Here is a 22903-nt window from a genome sequence, read left to right as displayed (position 1 = left end):
AATGAATAGCTCGACACAACTCGTACCGGGGCAGAGTCTAGACAGGTCTTTCTTCTGTGTAGACCAGCAGTTCTTAAAGTGATAGGGGTCCAAGAAATTATTTGCTATAGCCTAAAGTATTTCCAGACTTTTTTTTTATCATGATACATAGGCCTAACTGTGATTTATTACAAGATGAAAAAAAGATTAAATGTAGTTGCAATAAATGCGTTAAGAATCTGTACAACTGCAGCAGTGGAGGATTATTATTTTGCTGCGTGATACTGCAGAAGAGCTGAGGACGGCACGGTTTGATCTTCGGCTGACCAATCAGCAGAAAGGGGCGTTTAATTCCCGCCCACATGTAGAAATCAAATATTCAAGCCGTTTATTAATTTTTCCACCCATGAACGAAAAACTAAAATTTAAGCTGAATTCTCGTTTCTCGTTTTTTGGAAAAAACGAAAAAGGAGCCGTTTTCTAATTTTTCTACTTTCAATATTAAATAAAAAAACGAATGATCGAATGATGCACGGATTCTGTACCTTCTGGTCATTTGATTTTCTATTTACAAAGAAATAAAGAGAAATGAGAAACATTTGATTTTTGTTTTTTTCATTTTGTTTCAGTAACAAAAAAAAATCAAGCCAGATTTTTGTATTTTTTATTGTCCATGGCAAAAATTAGTTGATGCTTTAATGTTTGTTTCATATGCGTGGGCAGCCCTGAAATGCCCCTTTCGTCTGATTAGTTAACCTTCCCCATTCTTCTGTATACTACACAATATACGTGGCAACCGAGAGCTCCATTTTCAATAGGAGGGAGATTAATATAATATAATATAATATAATATAATATAATACAAAAACTTTACTTGAGTTTTCACCATAATAATTAGTCTACTGCATTGTCTTAAGGCCCAATTATAGGCCTTAATATGTGACCCTGGACCATAATACGAGTCATAAGAGTCAATTTTTTAAATTTATACATAAGCTTTCCATTGATGTATGGTTTATTAGGATAGGACAATATTTGGCCAAATTAAGTCCTCAGCAACGCATATTACTAATGATAATACGATATATTTACCCTAGGAAATGTACAAAATATCTTCATGGAACATGATCTTTACTTAATATCTTAATGATTTTTGGCATAAAAGAAAAATCTATAATTTTGACCCATACAATTTATTTTTGGCTATTGCTACAAATTTACCCGTGCGACTTATGACTGGTTTTGTGGTCCAGGGAAACATATATGCAATGTATAGGTTAAACTTTGAATTATGAACTGACGCGAGATCATAATATTTAATTCCTTGCAGTCACTATTTCAGATCACTTGAAGTCTGGCATTGATCCAGTCTTCCACATAAACTAGTTAGGGAAAAGCCAAACTAGTAAAATGTGTGAGTTTATGTTAAAATAAAATGTTCAATGTAAGTAAGAATTAATTATTTATTCGTCAGAAATGATATCCTCTGCTGAATCAAAAAGCACATCGCATTGCATTCTTCTTCTGGGGTAAATCCAAGGTTTACTCCTCTGTGTGAATTACTTCTGATGAAGTTTGCTGCTTTGTTTATGGAAATGATGGGGGCGTTTACATGTTCGCGTGGCTCACGTGAATGATTACCGTATGAATAGCCTGCGCTGCGTGTGGCTGTGACCACATTACAGAGAATGAGCTCAGACAGAAAACACCGTACCTTGAGTTGGTTTCATACGGATTACGTGAACAAAAAATATTTTTCAATTTCAATTGTTTCATTTAAAATTAGACATTAAAGGTGCAATAGGTGATTGTCTTCAGAAACATTTTTTGTCATGCTGGTTGAAAGTCTTTTCACATCCCGATAGCAATCATTAACCCTTTAGGCGCCAGGTTTTTTTTGGAAAAATGCTGGATTTTGACATCAAGATTTCAAAAGCTTTTGGCTTGAAAGGGCTTAAAGATAGAGATCTAATGTAAATTAGAAAAATGTTGGGCATGACCGAAAGTTTATGGGGGGTGTAAATATACTCATCTAATTAGCATATTATGAAGACGACCGCGTTTTTTCAGATGTATTTCCAAGAAAAAAACATCGTCTTATATTCGGGACAATACGGTACGTACCTTTATGAAAATTAAACATGGTTAAACTAAAGTAACCACACATTAACCATGCTTTTGCTATACTAGCCATATAGCTTCACCATGGTATTTGTAGTAAAACTTTGGTTATACTATCAATCTAAATGACTATATGCAATGCACGTATGAGCGCGTGATCTCTGCGACGCTGATGTACATAACAGACCCTCCCACCTCTGTAATAAACACGGAGATGTTAGTCCCCTCTGAAATGGTACATGAAAATTGCAGACGTCAGGTGATAAGAATCGAAACTCAAACGTAGTTTAGAAAACTAGTCCCGTCCGAATAGGGCTTAAAAACCCCTTTCATTCGGGTGAGGAAACTAGCGTTTTGAGTGGCATTTGCACATCCTGTCATGCCGGTGACAGTAGATGCATTTTTCAATATTAAGGTTAATGGTTAATCGGTTTATTGTTCATTTAAACGACAATTGATCATGGGAATAATTGAAAATTGACATCCCTAATATCAATATTTGCTGTGAAAACATTATTGTGGCAGATCAAGTAATTCAATAGGTGCAATAGGTGATTGTCTTCAGAAACATTTTTTGTTATGCTGGTTGAAAGTCTCTTCACATCTGGATAGCAATCATTAAGTTAAGTGGTCTAAATGTATTTGTCTGTATTTATATATTCTGGGGAATTCGTAGGATCAAGAAATGTTCGTCCAATCAAAACGCTCGGTCCGAGCGTTTTAATTGGCTTTCCTACCTGCCTGTCAATGTATGTATTAGCATACCTCTGCGCACCCTGTTCGCGCAGACAGGATACGTCATCAGCGCGTTCACGCACGCTGTGCAGACAGAGCGACAAAATCAACAACCCGATCTTGGCAGACAAAAATCAACAACCCGATCTTCCTTCCTGGTATTGTAGTATTTTTAAAGTTTTCTCACCGGTGAATGACACATGATGTAGCCCAGCGGTTCCCAATGCCTCGCGCCCCCCAGCTCTGCATATTTTGCATGTCTCGCTTAGTTAACACACCCGATTCAGATAACCAGCTCGTTAGAAGTGAGCTACGTGCATGAACTGTGTTCTGATCGATATGATCCCTACACAGTGTTCATTGCTCTCTCCTCCCTCAGCAGGGGAAATCCGTTTAAGTTTACTTCACTTTGGAACATGGGCTGGAATTGGGAACCGCTGATGTAGCCTATTGTAATGTTGTCTCTGGTATTCTGGTCTGTGAGCGTATATGCGTTCAGGGGGCGTGGCTTTGGACGGCGATTGCAGGGAGGGTGGGACGTTCGCTTTCAGTGCTATCAGGCTAAAGTTAGCATTTTCCAAGATCTCCTACTGCACCTTTAAGCTTTCTATAGACATATTTCTCATGTCTGTGATGGAATACTCACGGAGTTAAGTGTTTCAGACCGAGATCGTGGAAAGCGCACCCTGTTTGTTTTCTTTATTTATAAAAGCACAATTTTTTGTTGTCATTATGGGTGTGCACAAATAGAAGTAGACCCCTTACAGTTTTGAACAATGCATTACTCATATGACCAAAAATGACAAAGTACTTTCCGCTGTTTACGCTGATTACTTTCAGGAAACAGTGCAAGGGATCACGCCAGTGCCTCCACCGACCCGAGATGTGCAGTGTTGTTGCATTCTATACAAGATATATATTTGCAAGAAATATATGTAACGGCCAAACAAAATGAAGAAACGTTATTGTGACTAATTTGCAGAGTGGTACATCAGATGAACTCTTATTTTGCATTATGGGACAGGCAGTACAGATAAAAAGAAATCAAATAATCAGAAGGTGCACATACCCTGTTTCTATATATATTTGTGGACTTGACTATATTAGCTAAATTAAATCAAATTAAATTAAATTAAACATCCATTGCCAGTTTAGAGTTAATTTAGCTTAACTCCCTGAAAAAGCAGCAATGATGAAGCGGTCACTGGTGGGTAGGAAATCTCTGGAAACCACAGGGAGCACTTTGGTCAATTGAAAGAAACGCTCGGTTAGCTGTTGAACATGTATGTTGTGTTTACGTGCCTCCATCATTGTGGCCAATCTGCACAGAATCAGCAGAAACAACCATCCTTTCAGACACAAACGTCCAATTTAACCGTTTAATCAGAAGCGGTGGAGAACATAACAGGGAGTGACAGAGAGTAATGTGACTCTCGGACAATTAATCAAATTAATTTGATTATACATGTTGCAGTAATGTACGAAAATATGCCGTGATTAGCGCTCTCATTCATTTCATGCTCTCGTTTCCTCCACTAACAGCATGCAGGCCTCTCTGTTGCTATGCAATCTCACCAGCATCCCAGCATATGGCATCTTGTGCATATTATTTGTTTGCGGTTTTTCTTTTTACATCACCCAGTTGGCTCCTCCATTAAGGCATTAATATTTGAAAGGGCCGTCAGAATTAAATAATCGAGGAGCAACTTTAGATTATGTGTCATGAAGTGAGATCGAGGGGAGGAAAATTCACACACATTGGCTGCTCACGAAAGCTGATTTCATTTCTAGTGAGAAATTCTCAATTCAATATTGAGAAGCTACTGAGAGAAAACATTAATAAATAAAAATGGCATGACACTGAAGTAAAAAAGGTATTTAATCACTTATCAAAGCTGATTGAAGAAATATATGCAATAAATATAAAAATATATGCAAAAACAAGCTGTAGTTTAATTTGTTTAACCACTGACCATCAATGGAAAAGAGCCACTTTTGAGCACGAACCACAACTGTCACAAAAATCACTTTGCATAAAGGAACAGTGTTATTGTTCAGGCTATATAAAGCTTGTCTTACAAGCTACAAAACAATGTGGTGCTAAAATCGCTGTGCCTCTATTTTCCGGCACACACAAAGCCAGTGTCGTGTCGCTGGAAGGAAAATGAGACAGATCTCATTTATCTTCCACCATCACATGCGGAACAGCATGACAAGTGGAATAATGACAATAGCATCCCTAAAAGCGATGACGTAAGATTTCAACCAATCCACAAAATACACAAAAAAACAACAACAACGACAACAAAAAAATTACAAGAGGACCGCTGTTTTTAACACATTTAAACTACCTAACATGCATTGTGAATCTGAGATATCGTGAGTCACAGCAGGGCTTGTGCAGTTGGAGGGGGAATTTTTGGAGGAGGAAGAGTTTTCCATTATATCTAATGACAGCATTTAAACGAGTACACAGTATGAAGCACAGCAGTGGGCCGCTGTCTTTCAGCTGAGAAATGTTGGAGAGTCACTCCACTTTCTAACTGCCTTTCCTGAGGCATTATGGGTAACAGCAGAAATGCACGCAGGCTCTCCGGGAAGAAGAGACAGGCGAGGAGAGATGCAAGAGCATCTGTCTCCAAAACTCCTTCAACTGCTGCTGCCCTCTTTTCCAGCACCCTCTTATTCAGAGCAAAGGGAAGGAAGAAGAGAGAGCAAAGCGAAAGTGTTCAGCGGCAGACGCGTGACAACAAGAGGAGAGTAAAAAGAAAGGAGGAAATGAGCGATCGAGAGAGCGAGAAAGAGAGATCAATAAAATCTACTCCGTTCCTCTGAGACCGGGTTCGCACATAACTTTAGTAAGTTATGAAACTAATAAGCACACCAAAACAAAAAAACAAAACAAATCCAGCACCACGACATGCAGAAGACTTTCAGTGGAGTGAGGTCACAAACAAATGCCTTTCTTCTTTTATTAGGACAGATGCAATCACGCGGATTTCTACCATGATATTGACTTTAATAACCCTCTGCATTACCATTTGTTAGTTTCAGAAAAATATTCGGAGACATGATGCATTGTGAAGGAGATGCATTGTTGCGAATGCATTGAGATGCATTCGGAGGCATGATGCATTGTTTTTTTGCAAAAAAATTCTACGGTTGTTCAACCTCAAGTTTAAAAGTTGCTTAATACTTTTGAGGAAACTGAGGTACCTGCGAGTTTTTTTCATGAATAGAAATAGAGCAGCATGTATTTAAAATAGATTTTTCGAAACAAAGTAGAAGTCTTCACTGCCACTTTTGATAAATTTTCTGTGTCCTTGCTGAATAAAAGTATTTATTTATTTTCTTAAAAAAAATATTACTGACTTTTAAACAGAGGTATTTTTTCATATATCCAATTGCACATTTAACCAGAACATTTTACAGTACATTTACTGTTTGTTACTGTATATTACTTAAGTTGATTAAAGAATCTACTAGCTGCTTAGATGAAATGATTATGCTTTTCCTGACCAATTAAAAAAATAAATAAATCCAATCACCATTTAAAGGCATTCCAGACCAACTACATAATTGAGATGTACATTGCATATCGTTGAAAGGCTGAAAAACATAGCTATATGACCCAGTAAGCCTGTCACGATTATTTACAATAACCATTGTGATTACTGTGAACATTCAATTCTAAATCACATACTGCAGTCTGAGTGAATTTCAAGCAAATACAGAAATGCCACAAAACATTTTGTCTTTTGCCAGTGCATTATGTGAGCTTATACTGTATAATAAAAATAATACACATTTATTCATATTTAGAACAATAAATTCACTTTATTCAAAGCAAAATCATCCATATTTTTAATGTTTTGGGTTCACTGTAAAAAAAAGACTTCTGCACTTGAGGTGGCTGGATTTCTTTATAATAAAAAGCTCTGCATCATCAAACTCTGTCCGAAAATTTCATTTAATAAAAAGAAATAGCTTTCCCCAACATACTCCACAACAAAATTCCTTTACTTGCTTTTTTACACCTACATCTGAATTTCATTCCGGTGTCAACAGACGGATCCGCTTCTTCACTTCTCCACACTCTCACACACAGACTAACAGATCTTTAACTCTCTCACACATACACGGACTCATCCTTTAAAAGACATCCTCACACTTCCACACATTCATTCGATCTTTCTCTCCCCCTAAGATTGTTCCATTACCCTGGATGGTTCCTAGTCGGAGGCCAAATGCTATAGCTTGAAGATAACGTGTAATATCCTCCAACGGCATGATTCTCTAACAGAGAGTGAAACACAATGTAATGGACTTCCACTGTTGTCTTATTGCTATTCTCAGTTGTCATCTATTACGCACCCAGAATGCTGTGTGGTATATATGTGTTTTTGTCATCTTTAATTGATTCTGGAAAGCCTAAGCACCCATTTTCCCCTTTACGTGACTGAAAGTATGAATATTTTTTTTCAAGTGTGATTGTGACTTCTAGCTCCTATCACATTTGCATACACCTTTCACAATCGGTTAATACATGGATCTCCTGTCAAACTCAGTACTGATGAGAGGAAGTCATGATGGATTTAATCACAGAGTGCATCGAATCGTCTGTCTGTCAAGCATGTAGGGCTATGATGTGGGTGCAATATTTCAGCATCAGCCCGAGACCTGAATCCCAAATTCCGTTCTCCTTCACAGATTCAAGATGGTGGTTTCCATGCCAACAGAGATATATGCATATCCAGCACCTTAGACCCTGAAACTAACATATAGCTCAACAGCAGGGCTGTGATGATTCGGTGTTTGTGTGCATGAGTTATTCTACAGCTGCTCTCTGTCTGCCAACCAATCAGACTAAAGCTAAAGCATCCCAAACTTGGAGCACTTAAACAGGTTATGGGGGCTCTCGGAATTCAAATTTGATTTGTAAAAAACGATTTAAAAAAATTAAAGAAAGAAAACAATATTTTTTAGGTTCAGGATTATGCAAACATGCAGTTAAAGTGCTTTAGTTTAAATGAGTGCGTTTCTCTCTCTCTCTCTCTCTCTCTCACACACACACACACACACACACAAAAGTCATATATACTTCTTTGACAGCCAGAGCTGCTGACAGTCACCCTGAGTGATCTCTTTACACTGTGAAGCACCATAAGTGCTTCTGTTCAAAATCACATCACAAACACACCTTTTCTTCACATCGTTTTAGAGGCTGAAAGGACAGCATGTTATTTTTGTAACAGCACACTACTGTGCACTATTACTGCACTATATAGTATATATACTGCTGTTCCCATCATGAAAATTTTCTTCACATCGTTTTAGAGGCTGAAAGGACAGCATGTTATTTTTGTAACAGCACACTACTATTACTGCACTATATAGTATATATACTGCTGTTCCCATCATGAAAATTGTAGTAATTTTGTAGCGGAAAACTCCCAGAAAACCTACCTATTTGCCAAAATGTGCAGTCTAAATTATTTTATTTAAATAATTGTATTTTCAAAATTCATTTATTCAAATTCCTTAGAATCAACATTAATCTGTTAATTATGAAAACAACAAAACGTAGCCTAATCAGTCTAATCAGAATATGGTTTAAGTATGGTTTATTGTGGAACAAGCAAGATTCAATTAGATAAATAAATGTATGAGAATGATCTAATCAATTTGATTTATTGATGATAGATCCTGGTTATTGTGTATTAACACAATTAGTATATTAGTACTATTAAATCTCATTCTTGTCAAATTATGACATTTATGACATACATCACATTAAGTTTATTAGGTAATTTCAAAACCGTCCAAATAGATGGGAAATTTATATGCAATTACAATACGTAGATTTCACACACACACACATATATATATATATATATATATATATATATCCAGTACGCTTGCATAGCCATGTTCAAAATGGAGGTCAGAAGTGTGTTTTCATGAAACAAAAGCACATCAACTCTAAATGATAAAGGAGGGAAGGCAAAGGCACTGATTAGTAGTTAATTACGATGCATTCACAACTTCTGAGCTCTCATTAGTGCCAAACAATGCTGACATGCTGCAAACCAATATGATCTCCATTATCATCGGCTCGCCTGCCGCGAGCAACTTCCTCCGCCTCTGAGGCACCATGCCGTCAGAGCGAGCGAAACCACTGCTTTCTCCCTCTGTCTTAGTGCTCATACATGTGAAGGCAAAAGATGCAAGAATGAGACGTTCTGGGCTGGAAGTTTTGAGTTCGGAAAGCTACAGAATGTTTTCACAGTACAATGATCTCTTTCATTGCAAAAGATCAAGGGAAAATGTGATGCCTCATGATGTGACCCCCTTTAAATTTAGCTACAGCTGCAACATCAAACATTCAACAAAACAAATCATACCACCAGTGCTAGCACCAAGCTAACAAAACCTTCAGCCTGCCCTCTGTCTGAAGGCATTAGAGGGCCTGTCTCATATGTGTTTTGGCTAATGCCGCGGGGTTGTTTCTAGATCTTTCTCCTGAGGTTCAAAAGGTGGAGCGCTGCTTATTTATACAGCTGTTACTTCGCCAACCAGCCATGATTCCATCTTTAATGCCCTTGAGGGAGTCAATGAGCTAAGCTAGACTGTCCTAAAGGGCTGAAATGCTGTCGATGAGATCAGGTGATCACGACATGAGCTTGACAGGTGAATGAGACTTTGATAAAGAGGCTAATGACAGAATGGAGTGTTGTGAGAGTGACAAGACTCTAAGGAGACCTGGAAGAACAAAGTTAATTGAAACAGGACATGTCGATTTTGGACTGTCAACTCAATGGAGAAGTTCTCAGGGGTTCTGCTATCTTTAACCTCTCTTCTTCTTGACATTATCAAAAAAAAGTCATGTCACTCATCCCTGAAACAGATACCCTGACCCTATGACATTGAGACGGCAGACGTGAAGCACTTTTGACACAGCAAATGACACCTTGAGCCAGGACTCAGTCACCAAAACAGGCCTGCTCCATGGTAATGGGCTGACAGAGTCCGTTCGACAAATCTGTATTTACATTCCTGTGAAGACTTCATCTTGAATTCTGAAGTCATGCTGACAAAGCCACTCCATCTTTCTGGTCGAAAGCCACAGGCTATATCCTATGAGATTAGCACAGCGTGGTCCACTATGATCAGTGAGGTGCACTATTCACTTCAAACAGGCCATGAAGTGGAAACAGACGAATAAAAGAAACAGAGAGCATGAGAGAAAGCTGCCTCTTTCTCAAGGTCAGTCCTTCACCAGAGTCGTCTCTGCAAGATGCCACAGCCACGAGCACAGTCTCTTCCTACCTTTTAGAACACAGAGGGGGGAAATATAGCCCAGAAAAACAGAAAAATGTGGGATATTTCATGCATCCTGATTCTGAATCCAGCCTGACGTTTCATTTTTCGACTCGAGATGCACTTCAGAAGACATAAACTCTCTGCATAGAAAATATATAATGAAATAAGTTACTGAAAGGATAACAGAGATTCAAAAGGTTTTTCATGTAGCCATCCAGCTTCAGCTTGTTAACAGACACGTACGCGTCACCTACATTTTGTAGATCTGCGGCGGTTCCCAGGCTGAGGATTTCTTCCCAGTTTGTTGAGAGAATTGAACTACACTAAATGAACACTGAATTAAGTTGATCTCATAGGAAACAAACTTCATTGAGCTGACAGTGAGGGAATGTAGAAGGGAAAAAAATGTTGGTGGGTCTGGGGGTTGAAGGAGGGCATTGAATCCAGGACAAATAAAAAATTTAAGTCTATAAATAGATGCTGCATAAGTCAATATATCCGCCACATTTCTCTAACCCTTTTTCTTTTCTTTTTCCAAAGCACTTCATTCATGAGTATGACGGTATTGGCATAAAATGGAAAGATGCTATTCTAAGGGGATATAATCTTGTAAATCCATTACGAGAACAACATAGGTGGAGTGGAGGGGATTATGCCAACCCCACATATTCCTTATTCCATTTCGCTCAAATTATGCTGGCAGAGAGAGCAATAGGAAAAGCAGCCCAACTTATTTCACTAACAAGCTTAGATGCTCAGGCTACTTGCAGCATTTTGCCTGCTTTTTGTTGGAATACAAAATAAAACATCTATCCAGTCACATGATGCAGAGGAATGTTTGCAAATGTCACATTGTAATATTTCATAACTGGTGCAGCATATTCAATGACACATGCGGAAAACAATGACGCCAAACCTTGACAGGTCAATGATCCATGTTTCAATATGGAGATGAAGATCAACAGTGGATAATGATTTTTCAATTCTTTTTTTCAATTTTAAAGTTTCTCAGACTACAACCCCCTTAAACCTGGCATTAACATGTTATGTATCTAGAGAATTTTTAGCCAGACTTTACACCTTCATTCCAATGTGACTTACAAAGTCATTTACATACATAAGAGGTTGTTTTAACTGAAATGTATCTGCCATTTATCAAATTTGAAAAACATTCATAATGTGTTTGCTATTTGATAAATGAATAAGACATTGTTGATTAAATTGGGGGAATAAATCACATGAACACAGTTTCTGTTGTCTTTTTCACACTGCAAGAGCAAAATTGTTTTACATGACTAATTGCAGCAGCATAACCTCATTACAGACTGCATATAGCTGAGTGAGGATAACGAAAATGCATCTGCATTTACATCTTCATTATATTTGGTCAAAATCTGTCTCATACCAACAAATACATTATCAGTGATCTGATCACAATATGTCTTGAGCCCTATTCAGACGGTAATGGTTTCTCATGGGGACATCTGTAAAAACAAATTTGCATGGTTTCTCAGTGATAAAACTGAAATGTTCAGATGATGATTTATTCATGGTTGACGAGGGAGTTTTGTGATCCTACGAACTCGGAAATGCGGTTCTCAGTCACATCACAGTCAGCCACATGCTTAACATTTATTTAAATATCCTATTTAATATTGCTATGGTTTAAATGGTTTTCGGTCTTGCATATTATCTCTCCAAATGATGGATGTCATTTTAAAAATCTGGAAATTAGCAAAAATAAGTTAAAGTAACCTCTTATTTACATAACGCAAACATTTGGCTCAGCTACTTGGTCCACTAGTAAAATAATTACTAGCCCAAATTTCTCTAAATGTATAAAATACATATTTTAAAATTGTACTGCATACCTGTTGCTGCCGTAACAATGGCCCATTATTATTTAGGTAAACTCAAGAGATTAGATTAGGACATCAATTAAAAAAAAAAATCAGTTGTGATCTGATTAAAAATCACATGTTAATACCATATTATAGAGGGGGACAAAGCTACTATTTCAAATGGCTTTAATGGACTTGAAGTACATAGCACACGAGTTGTACAGCATGGACTATTAGTGCTGGGCGGTATGACCAAAAATTTATATCACGGTATTTTTCAAAATTATACCGGTTTCACGGAACATGACGGTATTTTTTTTTTCATGCATGACCGGGTGTTAACCATATTTTCTACTGATTGAAAGAGGAAATACTGCAGTATATTGACTTAGAATGCCCTATTTTACTGTCATGATGAGTGAATATTGTCAAAAAATACCACACTAAATAGTGACGAAACACGACCCCTTTTAATACATGTTAACCAGGAGTCACTCTCATTTGTATAATCGTGGCATCGTCTGATAAAATCAACACAAAAATAAACACCGGTATTCGGTATGAACCAGTATACCGCCCAGCACTATGGACTATATAAGGTTTTTTTGTCCTTTTTTGGAAGATATAGCCACTATGAACTGTCCTTATGTGGAGAATACAGGCTTGGAATGGCTTGAAGGTGAACTGTCCCTAGACATCACACATTTGGATTGGTCTGCCTGTCGTTAGGTACAACAGCATGTATGTGTGTATTATGAAATCTCTCTCTGCCTCCATGTTCTGCACAATGTTTCTGAATATAAACGTGCATGTCTAGTCTGTGACAACGCACCAGCATTACGCAAGTAATCATAATAGTTTTAAACAAGCACCCCGAGCACAAACAAAATGCCAAAAAAACAAACAAGCATGTGGGTGGATAAAACTGGCCCTGAGGCGGCAGAGAGTGAAAGCGAAGAAACAGAAAGTGGGAGAAAGAGAATCTGAGGCAGCTCAGGCAGGTTACTGAGTCTTCTGGGATGCTACAGCCACTAATTGAGTGAAGGACAAATAAAGTCACGGCTTTTTAAAAATGCTTGATTAATACACACTGAACTTAATTAGGTTCGGTGGCTCAATCTTATCTGTTATTGTTAAGCATGCCTACTCTTTCCCCAAAGGAACAGATTAATATTGGACATCAACTGTGTGGGACATCTTCAGCGACAAATCTGCTCCCTCGACTTCAATTTATCATGTAAATGTTACAATTTAGCTCTCTGATATACTGCCAGCTGTCTGGGAGGAAGGCACCGTATATCAGCATGTTTACTGCTTATAAAAATGGAAGGCAGCGAGAAAACATACATATTGAAAAATAATGAGATCTCTACCCACATTGTTTCAGGCTATTTGTCAGTAAAGCTGTGCCAGGTCTGTACAAGGAGAAACACCCAGTCATTGTGTTATCCACCCGCTATGTTCTGCAGATCTAGCAGACGTCTCTAGGGTGCCAAACAATGAGACTCACGGAGATGACGGCGAATCTTGATGGGTCCAAATTTATCCCCGTTAGAGAGTGGCATCTTCTGTAAACAAGTTTCAACAAGTGCATCTTCCTCTGCAAAATCTGGCTAATTTAATGGATTGTTTTCTCTTTTTGCAAGAGCATAAATGAAAAAGGTATTAAACTCCCATAGGAATAACAACAAACGCACTGAGATGGATGGCGCACAATCACGACCATTTGGCCTAATGTACCCTAAATGTTCAACTGCGAGTGTGAGTCTGGAAGACTGCCGCAGATAATGATTTGATGAACCTCCCACTTCAGCAGTCCCCTAATGTGGAAAATCTGTTTCCTTTACATTGCGGGACAATTAACTCGCCGCTCATATTCAGAGATTTCAGGTCTAATTGGCTGCAGTTTGGAGCATTGCAATACAGGGTTGCCTAGCAACCAGTTAGAAGGCAGAATTGGTGTCTTTTGTGCATATTTGCGCATAATGACATTTATAATTATTTGGCAATTACTCCCTATTTTTAACGAGGTCGCACATTCTGAATCCGCGGGTTATCAAGGACATTATGAAGATGTGAAAATGTGATCTAGATGCCAGTGGCATCTCCACGTTGATTGAGAGATTCAAAAAACAGAAGAAGAAAAAAAAAAGTAATCAAAAATTTGCCACAGGGGCTTATTGAATGCAGGGGTCTTCTGCATGTTCATTTCGTTGCTATTCTCTATTTGCTCCTTTGGCTACACATTAGCCTTACCTGAGCCATCAGAGCTGCTCAAGCATGGCAGCATTAGCCTATTAGAGACACATTTAACCGGACTGAATCATTCACCTTTGTCTCAAGTAATTGCTTGTTGTTCATCTTAATAAACCACTAGGGCCAGATATCAGATGCAGAGCTTGTAGATCTATAAATGAGAGGGAGATTTTGCATAGAAGCGTAGGGTGAAGGCTGGACATTCCACTTTAAAGCTTAAATGAGGCATTGTCACCTAAGTGGACGCAATTTCATGTCTTCTAGCTGACGCAGCCATGCAGTGGGTGTTACGATTTCACATGTGCGACTGGAGCTGTGATCCAGAGGTGACCCTCACCTGCACATTCACAGAAAGGACACATAGGTCAAGGTCAAGTCTTGACTGAGAAGGTCACAGAAGCAATATAAAGTGAGCAGTGAAAGGCCAGGAAGCTGGTATAGACATTCAGTCAATATGACTTCAAAAGAGGTCCTTCAACTAAGTGCTCAGGTTCATATTATTCAAACTTCAATAATGCAGACAATGTTCATCCACATGACAACCTTTTTGACAAAAGGAAGAGCAAAAATAGATAAAATAGTTAAATAACAATACTGGGCAGCTGGCGGTCTAGATCAGTGGTTCTTAGATGGTTTTGCTTGAGGATCCGAATTTGATATTTGACATCAAGCGTGACACAATGAACAAAAGCAAATAAAAATGTCTTTTGAATTAAAAACTGATGTAATACTATTACAATGAACTACATAACCAAAGTAAGTAGTAATTACTGAACATGAAATAGATTGATGAATATTTTAATGGTATATTAAAATACCATATTTAATATTAAAGCAAAAACACAGTAGATATTCACCGGACGCCTTTATGTCAACATCAAAACAATACTATTTAAAAGTTTGGGGTCAGCACAAATTTTTTTTTTTTTTTTACTTTTATTCAGCAAGGATGCATTAAATTGATCAAAAGTGACAGTGAAGACATTTATAATGTTCAAAAAGATTTTTATTTTAAATAAATGCTGTTGTTCTGAACTTTCTAATCATCAAAGAATCCTGAAAAAAAGTATCACCGTTTCCACAAAAATATTAGGCAGCACAACTATTTTCAGCATTGATAATAAGAAATGTTTCTTGAGCACCAAATCAGCATATTAGAATGATTTCTGAAGGATCATGTGACACTGAAGACTGGTGCAATGGCTGCTGAAAATTCAGCTTTGCATCACAGGAATAAAATACATTCAAATAGAAAACAGTTAATTTAAATTGTAATAATATTTCACAATATTACCGTTTTCACTCTATTTTAAAATAACATTTTGTGTGCATAATAGACTTCTTTCAAAAACTCCTTTCCAATCCCAAACTTTTGAACAATAGTGCATATGGGAACATTTATTCATCCCATTTAAAAGCAGATAAAAACCATTTAATTTGCTACCCTAACTATGCACAATTATATGCTTATTTGCATTTGGTATTGTTTTTTCTCCCTGCTATCCACAATCAAATCAGACCTGCCACCCGAAAATTACCATTAAAATGTAAATGAACCCACCATGTACGTCAAGATCACATTCTGAAGAATTAAAAATAAATGAATTTAAAATTCCTTATAGAAACCACAACACAAGCCAGAAGTCAGTGACACAGCCTTCAGTGTCAGCTGATATCTCTTCCTGAAAGCCTCTACTCACCCCCACTAAGGTCTTTTCCTCAAATCAACTCTTGCCACAGCAGACAGCCATAATTGTAGAGTGGTAGATGATTTTGTCGTGGGTGTGCTCTTTTTTTCCCTCCTGGGCTGTTGTTAATCTGCTGTGATTTTCTCACAGCTGTAGAGGTCCAGAGAGGCTTTCTTGGTCCTGTCTGCCAATCAGACCCAACAGCACGGCCGATCGTGTGGCAGCAGAACAGCCTCCAGATGGTTTGGGGGTGGCAGTGATGCCAGGCTCCCGCCGAGAGGGTGGGAGATAAGTGCTATAGCGGCTCAGGGGCTTTGTTTTAGGGTGTATTCACACCAGAAAAGTCCGCTAGTTCACTTGCTTTGGTCCGGACCAAATACAATGTTGATTTTTTTTGTTCGGTGCGGTTCGCTTTCACACTGCCCTTTTTTGCAAGTGAACCCGAAATTGTAAACAAAACCACACGTGTGCTAAGGTCATCCATTCATTGGACAGAAATTCTCAAGCAGGGAAAAACAGGAAGTGCAAAAACAGGCTAATCATGGAGATCTTTCGTAGTGCAATTTTTATTCTTTTACTGATTTGGTGTTAATTAGATACTAACGCAATATGAAGAAACTTATGAGTATCATATGAGACTATGTCATACGATGTTGTAATTACGACTTGTCGAAAATCAAATCTATAGATATAAAATACTCAAAGCATATCACAATGTTAGTTTAAACATTTAACCTAGAAAAATGTGCGCTGTTAGGCACATATCCAATCGTTTGTGCGGGGAGTGGAAGCTGAAGCACGCTTCAGGACATCAGTGGAAACAAATACGCCGTCATTTTTGCTCATGCGGGTAAGAATAATACATCGTTCGGAACTGTAAAGGGTCTATTTTTATTTGTGTGCACTCATAATATCAAGAAAACGTTGTGCTTTTGTAAAAAACAAGTGATTTAAGCCATTGAAACGCAAAAAACAGCACTATATGCGCGAGCTGTCGGTTTCTGAGCGTGATTTCTGCAATAGGGTCGGATCGAGGTCGGGTCATATTCACACCTTAAACGAACCGTACCAGAGTTCGTTTGGAAGCGGACCGAGACCACCTCTTCAGCTGGTTCTCGGTACGGTTGTTTGGTCCGCACCCGAGTGCGATTGCTGTATTCACACCTGCCAAAAAGGTCCACACCAAGAGGGGAAACGAACTCGAGTTCGATTCAATCGAACCAAACAAGACAGGTGTGAATACACCCTTAGTATGGATAAATGGAGTTCATCCATATTGGTTAGTGAATTACTTTTTGACCTCTTTACCATTTCCTGGATGAGATGCTAAAGTCCCTTTTGGTCACTGAGACATAGACACATGACCACTCTGAGCCTCAACTACACTAATGGACAGTAAGACTTTGACAGGATTCAACAAGAGAGCATTTAAATCTGTTTTCAGCCTTTAGAAGCACAGGATTATTACAGTCAATTTTATGTGACTGACAGGCAAGCTTAACAGGAAACTCTTCACCCTTGAAAACGGCTTTGAATTCATAAACAGCTCTCGAGAGATCATTTGATTTAAAAAGGCTCAGAAGAAGAAAAATAAAAGACACTGACAACAGGAGTCAGAAGCACCTTGCAATGAAGAGGATGCTGAAATGCACTACCTTTCTGGCTTCTGTTGACTGTGAGCCACTACAGACCACCAGGACACCATAATGACATTATTTATGTGAAAAACAACTGTAGTAGCATTTTGTGACAGGCTATATTCAGACTGCAGTTAATTTTCTAAATTTGGCATTAGTTATAACTGAATTGAAGTCTATATGTCCACGAAGGCTGCATTTATTTAATCAAAAATACAGCAAAACAGCATGACTATTTAATTTTTATTATATTATTTTATGATGTTATTGTAATTTTTTATAATGTTATTGTTAAAACTAACACAGCACAACAGAAATACTAAGAGAGTTTCAGTGCTTCACAGACACTCGCCACAAGACCTGCTGCTAAAAAATGGGCCAGTATGTCCCAGACGAAAAACAACGCTCAGGAAGCATCCTGTCTTGATGACAGGATTGCAAGCGGAGAGAAAAAGCCTGACAAAGACAATCTAGAGAAGAAGAAGAATGTAAAACTAAGTTATTCAGTGGTGTAGAAAATGTGAATCTCTGTTGGTCTCAGTCAAGCTGAATATTTATCAAATATGCGTTTACGTTTGCATGAATATGTGGAGCTTAAATGTTTATCAGTATGCTGAAATGGCAGTACAGTGTCTAAAAATATTGTATTTTGAGTGCAACTCTGTTAATGCATGATTTACACTAAAGAAAAATTTAACTAATATTTTTTTTAGGTTTGTCAACTGTTAACCTACTTTTGATCATTAACTAGTCACAGCCACTACTGAGTGACAGCTTAATTTAGGCTCAATCTGCAGCCATGTCTCAAGCAGTCCTGTTACTGTATTTATAGTAGTTTGTTTTAGTAATACAAACCTCATATAAAACAAGTGTAAAATGAAGCTCATTAAATATTTAGTCTGACCTCCTGAAGTCAATGATCTAGTTAAGCACATGCTGGCATTTGCTAAAAAGAAAACAAATTGACTTCACAGTAAGAGTTTCAGGCCCTACGTTGCATCCTATACATAGAAAGAACTGCTTGATTTGTAGTCATTAATTAGCTTATATCACTAGATGTACTTTCTCCAAAACGTTAACCTTCAAAGACAAGTCAGCCAACCCAATGTCGACAAACAGAGCAAAACCAAACCCGTATAATGCAGAGAAAGAGTTTAAAATGTTTTCCTCACTGGCTAAGAAAATGCAGGCCACTTCCTTCACTTAGGCCTTTCAAAGAGACAGATGTGATTTCTCTGGAACTTCAGAACACATCTGTCAGGCAATAGGACATTATGTGCGTGGATTTAAAAAACAAACAAACCATTAGTTATCTTAAACAGTCAGACTTTTGTACTTTTAAGAACAATATGTATAACCTATATATATATATATATAATATCTACAACAACAAAAAATCTCGATTCATACATAAATGCGATCTCATTTCTAAATGCCGATTCACTTGCACGTGTTGGGGAATTGAGTGTGTGCGACTACCTGCGTCTGCCCTTCTTCAGGTCAAGTCATATATTAGTGAAAAAATATCAGTTGTCAGAAGATGGAAGAGATATGTGACCCTGGACAACAAAACCAACCAGTCATAAGGGTCAATCTTTTTGAAATTGAGATTTATACATCATCTGGCTGAGTAAAAAGCTGAATAAATAAGCTTTCCATTGATGTATGGTTTGTTAGGATAGGAAGATATTTGGCCGAGACACAACTATTTGAAAATCTGGAATCTGAGGGTGCAAAAAAATCTAAATACTGAGAAAATCGCCTTTAAAGTTGTCCAAATGAAGTTCTTAGCAATGCATATTACTAATCAAAAATTACGTTTTGATACAGTTATGGTAGGACATTTACACAATATCTTCATGGAACATGATCTTTACTTAATATCCTAATTATTTTTGGCATAAAAGAAAAATCGATCATTTTGACCAATACAATGTTTTTTTGGCTATTGCTAAAAATATACCCAAGTGACTTAAGACTGGTTTTGTGCTCCAGGGTCACATATATTTGTCGTAAGGGGATTTCCTGCGTCAGCGCTGTTCAATGCATTGAATCAGTGCCATAGATCTCTATGAAGTGAAATATCAGCTTCTTCAGCGTTACTAAGGTGATGTGTTGCTGGTCGATTGACGCTTGTAAAGTGGCGCTCAAAGATCAATTCATTTCAACACTTATTAAATTTTCAATTAATTTTCAATTAATTTATGTGTAGACAGCACTTTTTTTTATACTTGATAAATGTTTTGGTTCAAAAAAATGAGAATCGTGTGAGATAATCGTGATCTCAATTCCCGTGGAGAAAAATCGTGATTCACATTTTTGCAAGAATCGTGCAGCCCTATCTACAACCTTTTGTGACCTCCACAAAGCATGAGATACAGTGGGGAAAATATTTATTTGATCCCCTGCTGATTTTGTAAGTTTGCCCACTTACAAAGAAATAAAGGGTCTGTAATTTTTATGGTAGGTTTATTTTAATGGATAGAGACAGAATATCAACCAAAAAATCCAGAAAAAACACATTATATAAAGGATAGATATTGATTTGAATTTCAGTGAGTGAAATAAGTATTTGATCCCCTACCAACCAGCAAGAATTCTGGCTCCCACAGATTGGTTATGTGCCCATGTGGAGAACAGATTAGTCCTGTCACTTTAAGAAGTTACTCCTAATGTTTTGGTTGATATTCTGTCTCTATCTGTTAAAATAAACCTACCATAAAAATTACAGACCCTTCATTTCTTTGTAAGTGGGCAAACTTACAAAATCAGCAGGAGATCAAATAAATATTTTTCCCCACTGTAAATCATTCCATAAACCAAACGTAAAATGTGACTTCATATATTGTTTTGAAAAGCAGTATGAGGAACATGTCTATTCTAATAAACCTGAGTCTCTGATGTGTTAATAATCAAAGAAGTATTCCTAGCATTCCTAATTCATAAATAAATCAAGCAGCACTCAGGGCCGTTCCATGGCAAATGGGATTCATCAAGGCATCTACAGCAATGCTAACTGAAAGCTACAGAATAGAGAAGTGGCAATTCTTTAAATCGGTCCACAGAGCAGCAGAACCTTGCAATATTTTCTTTAACACTTCAAAAAACTTTAGAGTGAAGGAAAGACCACAGTAGCATTACTCACCGGCAGTGAAGTCCTTGTTAAGGTCGATGAAAGCATTGGAATGAGGGACACGCATTTTGACTTCCAAGCTGAGAGCCGTCTCACATTTCTGTTGCCTGACAAACAATAAAACAGCATGCTTTGTACACTGTACACCTGTTCTCTTGACATAGGCAGACAAACCAAAAACAAGCTATCGTATATTTAGGAAAACAGTCTTACCTACTCCGGAGATAGCAAACCTCTGACGAACCACCCACAGATCCAAAAATGTCTGGAATCATGTCCCCATTAAAGCTGAACGTGGAAAAGAGGAAGCAGCATTAGACCTCTGCAAAAGCAAAAACTTCACAAGGGAAGATTGCAATTGTATACTCAAAGGATTGAGTAGTGCAAAGCTTATATGATTCATTTTAAGTTACACTTTGAGGGAATGATTTTAAGACATCAAGAAGAACTGTGCTCACTTACTGTATGTTTAAAATGAACACAATCCTCATCAGTGATTTGTAGTGTTCAAGACCAAGATCATATCTGGATATTATATAATGTATATATAATTTCCCAAAACACCCTTGAATTAACCCTTAAATGCATTGATGTTTCGCCAATCATTCTTACATATTCGGGTCTTTAGCGACACGGACCTATATATCCAACACGGATGGATCTCTAACTGCTGCAATAGCTTAAAACGCACATGACATTTTAATAACAATTACAAAATAATAAAATATAGCATATTTCGTTACCGTTTGAAACTTAGAAGGGTTCAATTTGAGCAGATGATTTTACAATCACTGTCATTGTCAGAACGCACTTCCCCAGTACATTCAGCACCTGCCTCATATTCACGATCTCAGCCATATTCTCAAAACTATTGTTTTCAACGTCTTTAAAAATCAGTATTTTGATCGTTGGCAGCTTATTCACCACATCCATCATCAAATGACAGTGACACATATTTCATTGCGTATAGCAATTGCTCTGTAGTAAAGCCATTCAAGCCAGTTAAATTTTTGCTGATGATATTCTTTTGTTTTATATCTGCAAGTAATTATGAGTGAATTATCACGTCATCATTGTATATCAAACAGTGCCACCTTGAGGAATAAAGGTGAACTGCACTTATTGAGTCATCATAATTAATTATTGTTGAGCAGGAAAAATATAATTGGGAAAAATTTTATTATTGTTGTGCAGGGAAAAATTATACCTCGGGTCGCTAGCGAACATATAAGCTTTTTACAAAAAATTCATCAGAAAACAGACATTATTTTATTTTATTTTGTTTTTTTCTTGTTATATTGTTTATAATGAATAGATTGAGGAATAATAAGAAAGTTGATGTCTAACTTCAACTAAATGAAGGAGGGAGAGGGTAGTGAATGATGTCGCAGGTCGCTAAAGACCCAAGGTATGCATTTAAAGGTTAAAAACAATATATTGCACTTACTCCATGACAAGGGGCTGATCATTAAAGGTCCTGTTCAGATCTACCCTATGACTCTGGTCTGTAAGAGAAGAGATAACATTTACAAAAAACTGCACACATTGCTGCTGTAGTATAATTTCTGTTGCTCTAAAACCATCAATTTAGGCAAAAATATTTAATAAATGATCCAACCGGAGCCAAGGTAATGTATAAAACTTTGTGATAGCACTTTAAAGGGTTAGTTCACCCAAAAATGAAAATTAGGCTGTGTTTTACTTACCCTCGAAGCATCCTAGGTGTATATGACGTTCTTCTTTCAGACGAATCCAGTCGGAGTTACAGTATCTCACAGAAGTGAGTACACCCCTCACATTTTTGTAAATATTTTATTATATCTTTTCATGTGACAACACTGAAGAAATGACACTTTGCTACAATGTAAAGTAGTGAGTGTACAGTTTGTATAACAGTACAAATTTGCTGTCCCCTCAAAATAACTCAACACACAGCCATTAATGTCTAAACCACTGGCCACAAAAGTGAGTACACCCCTAAATGAAAATGTCCAAATTGGGCCAAAAGTGTCAATATTTTGTGTGGCCACCATTATTTTCCAGCACTGCCTTAACCCTCTTGGGCATGGAGTTCACCAGAGCTTCACAGGTTGCCACTGGAGTCCTCTTCCACTCATGACGACATCACGGAGCTGGTGGATGTTAGAGACCTTGCCCTCCTCCACCTTCCGTTTGAGCATGCCCCACAGA

The 22903-nt window shown here is 37.6% G+C and overlaps 1 protein-coding gene across 2 annotated transcripts in view; it reads right to left on the bottom strand.

Moving 5' to 3' along the window:
* Positions 1-22903, bottom strand: part of LOC107723136 (T-cell immunomodulatory protein-like) — a 129136-nt gene that overhangs the window by 101547 nt on the left and 4686 nt on the right. For both annotated transcript variants that reach the window (XM_016531663.1, XM_016531664.1), the window contains exons 4-6: positions 22161-22218; positions 20927-21001; positions 20726-20820 (exon numbers count right to left, since the gene is read on the bottom strand). In XM_016531663.1, the coding sequence (XP_016387149.1) occupies positions 20726-20820; positions 20927-21001; positions 22161-22218 (228 nt within the window). The remainder of the gene's footprint in view (positions 1-20725; positions 20821-20926; positions 21002-22160; positions 22219-22903) is intronic.

The sequence above is a fragment of the Sinocyclocheilus rhinocerous genome, unplaced genomic scaffold, assembly GCF_001515625.1.
Source record: "Sinocyclocheilus rhinocerous isolate Xijiao unplaced genomic scaffold, SAMN03320098_v1.1 scaffold725, whole genome shotgun sequence".
NCBI classification, from domain to species: domain Eukaryota; kingdom Metazoa; phylum Chordata; class Actinopteri; order Cypriniformes; family Cyprinidae; genus Sinocyclocheilus; species Sinocyclocheilus rhinocerous.
The sequence above is the reverse complement of the archived record's forward strand: the minus strand, read 5'-3'. Positions and strand labels throughout refer to the sequence as shown.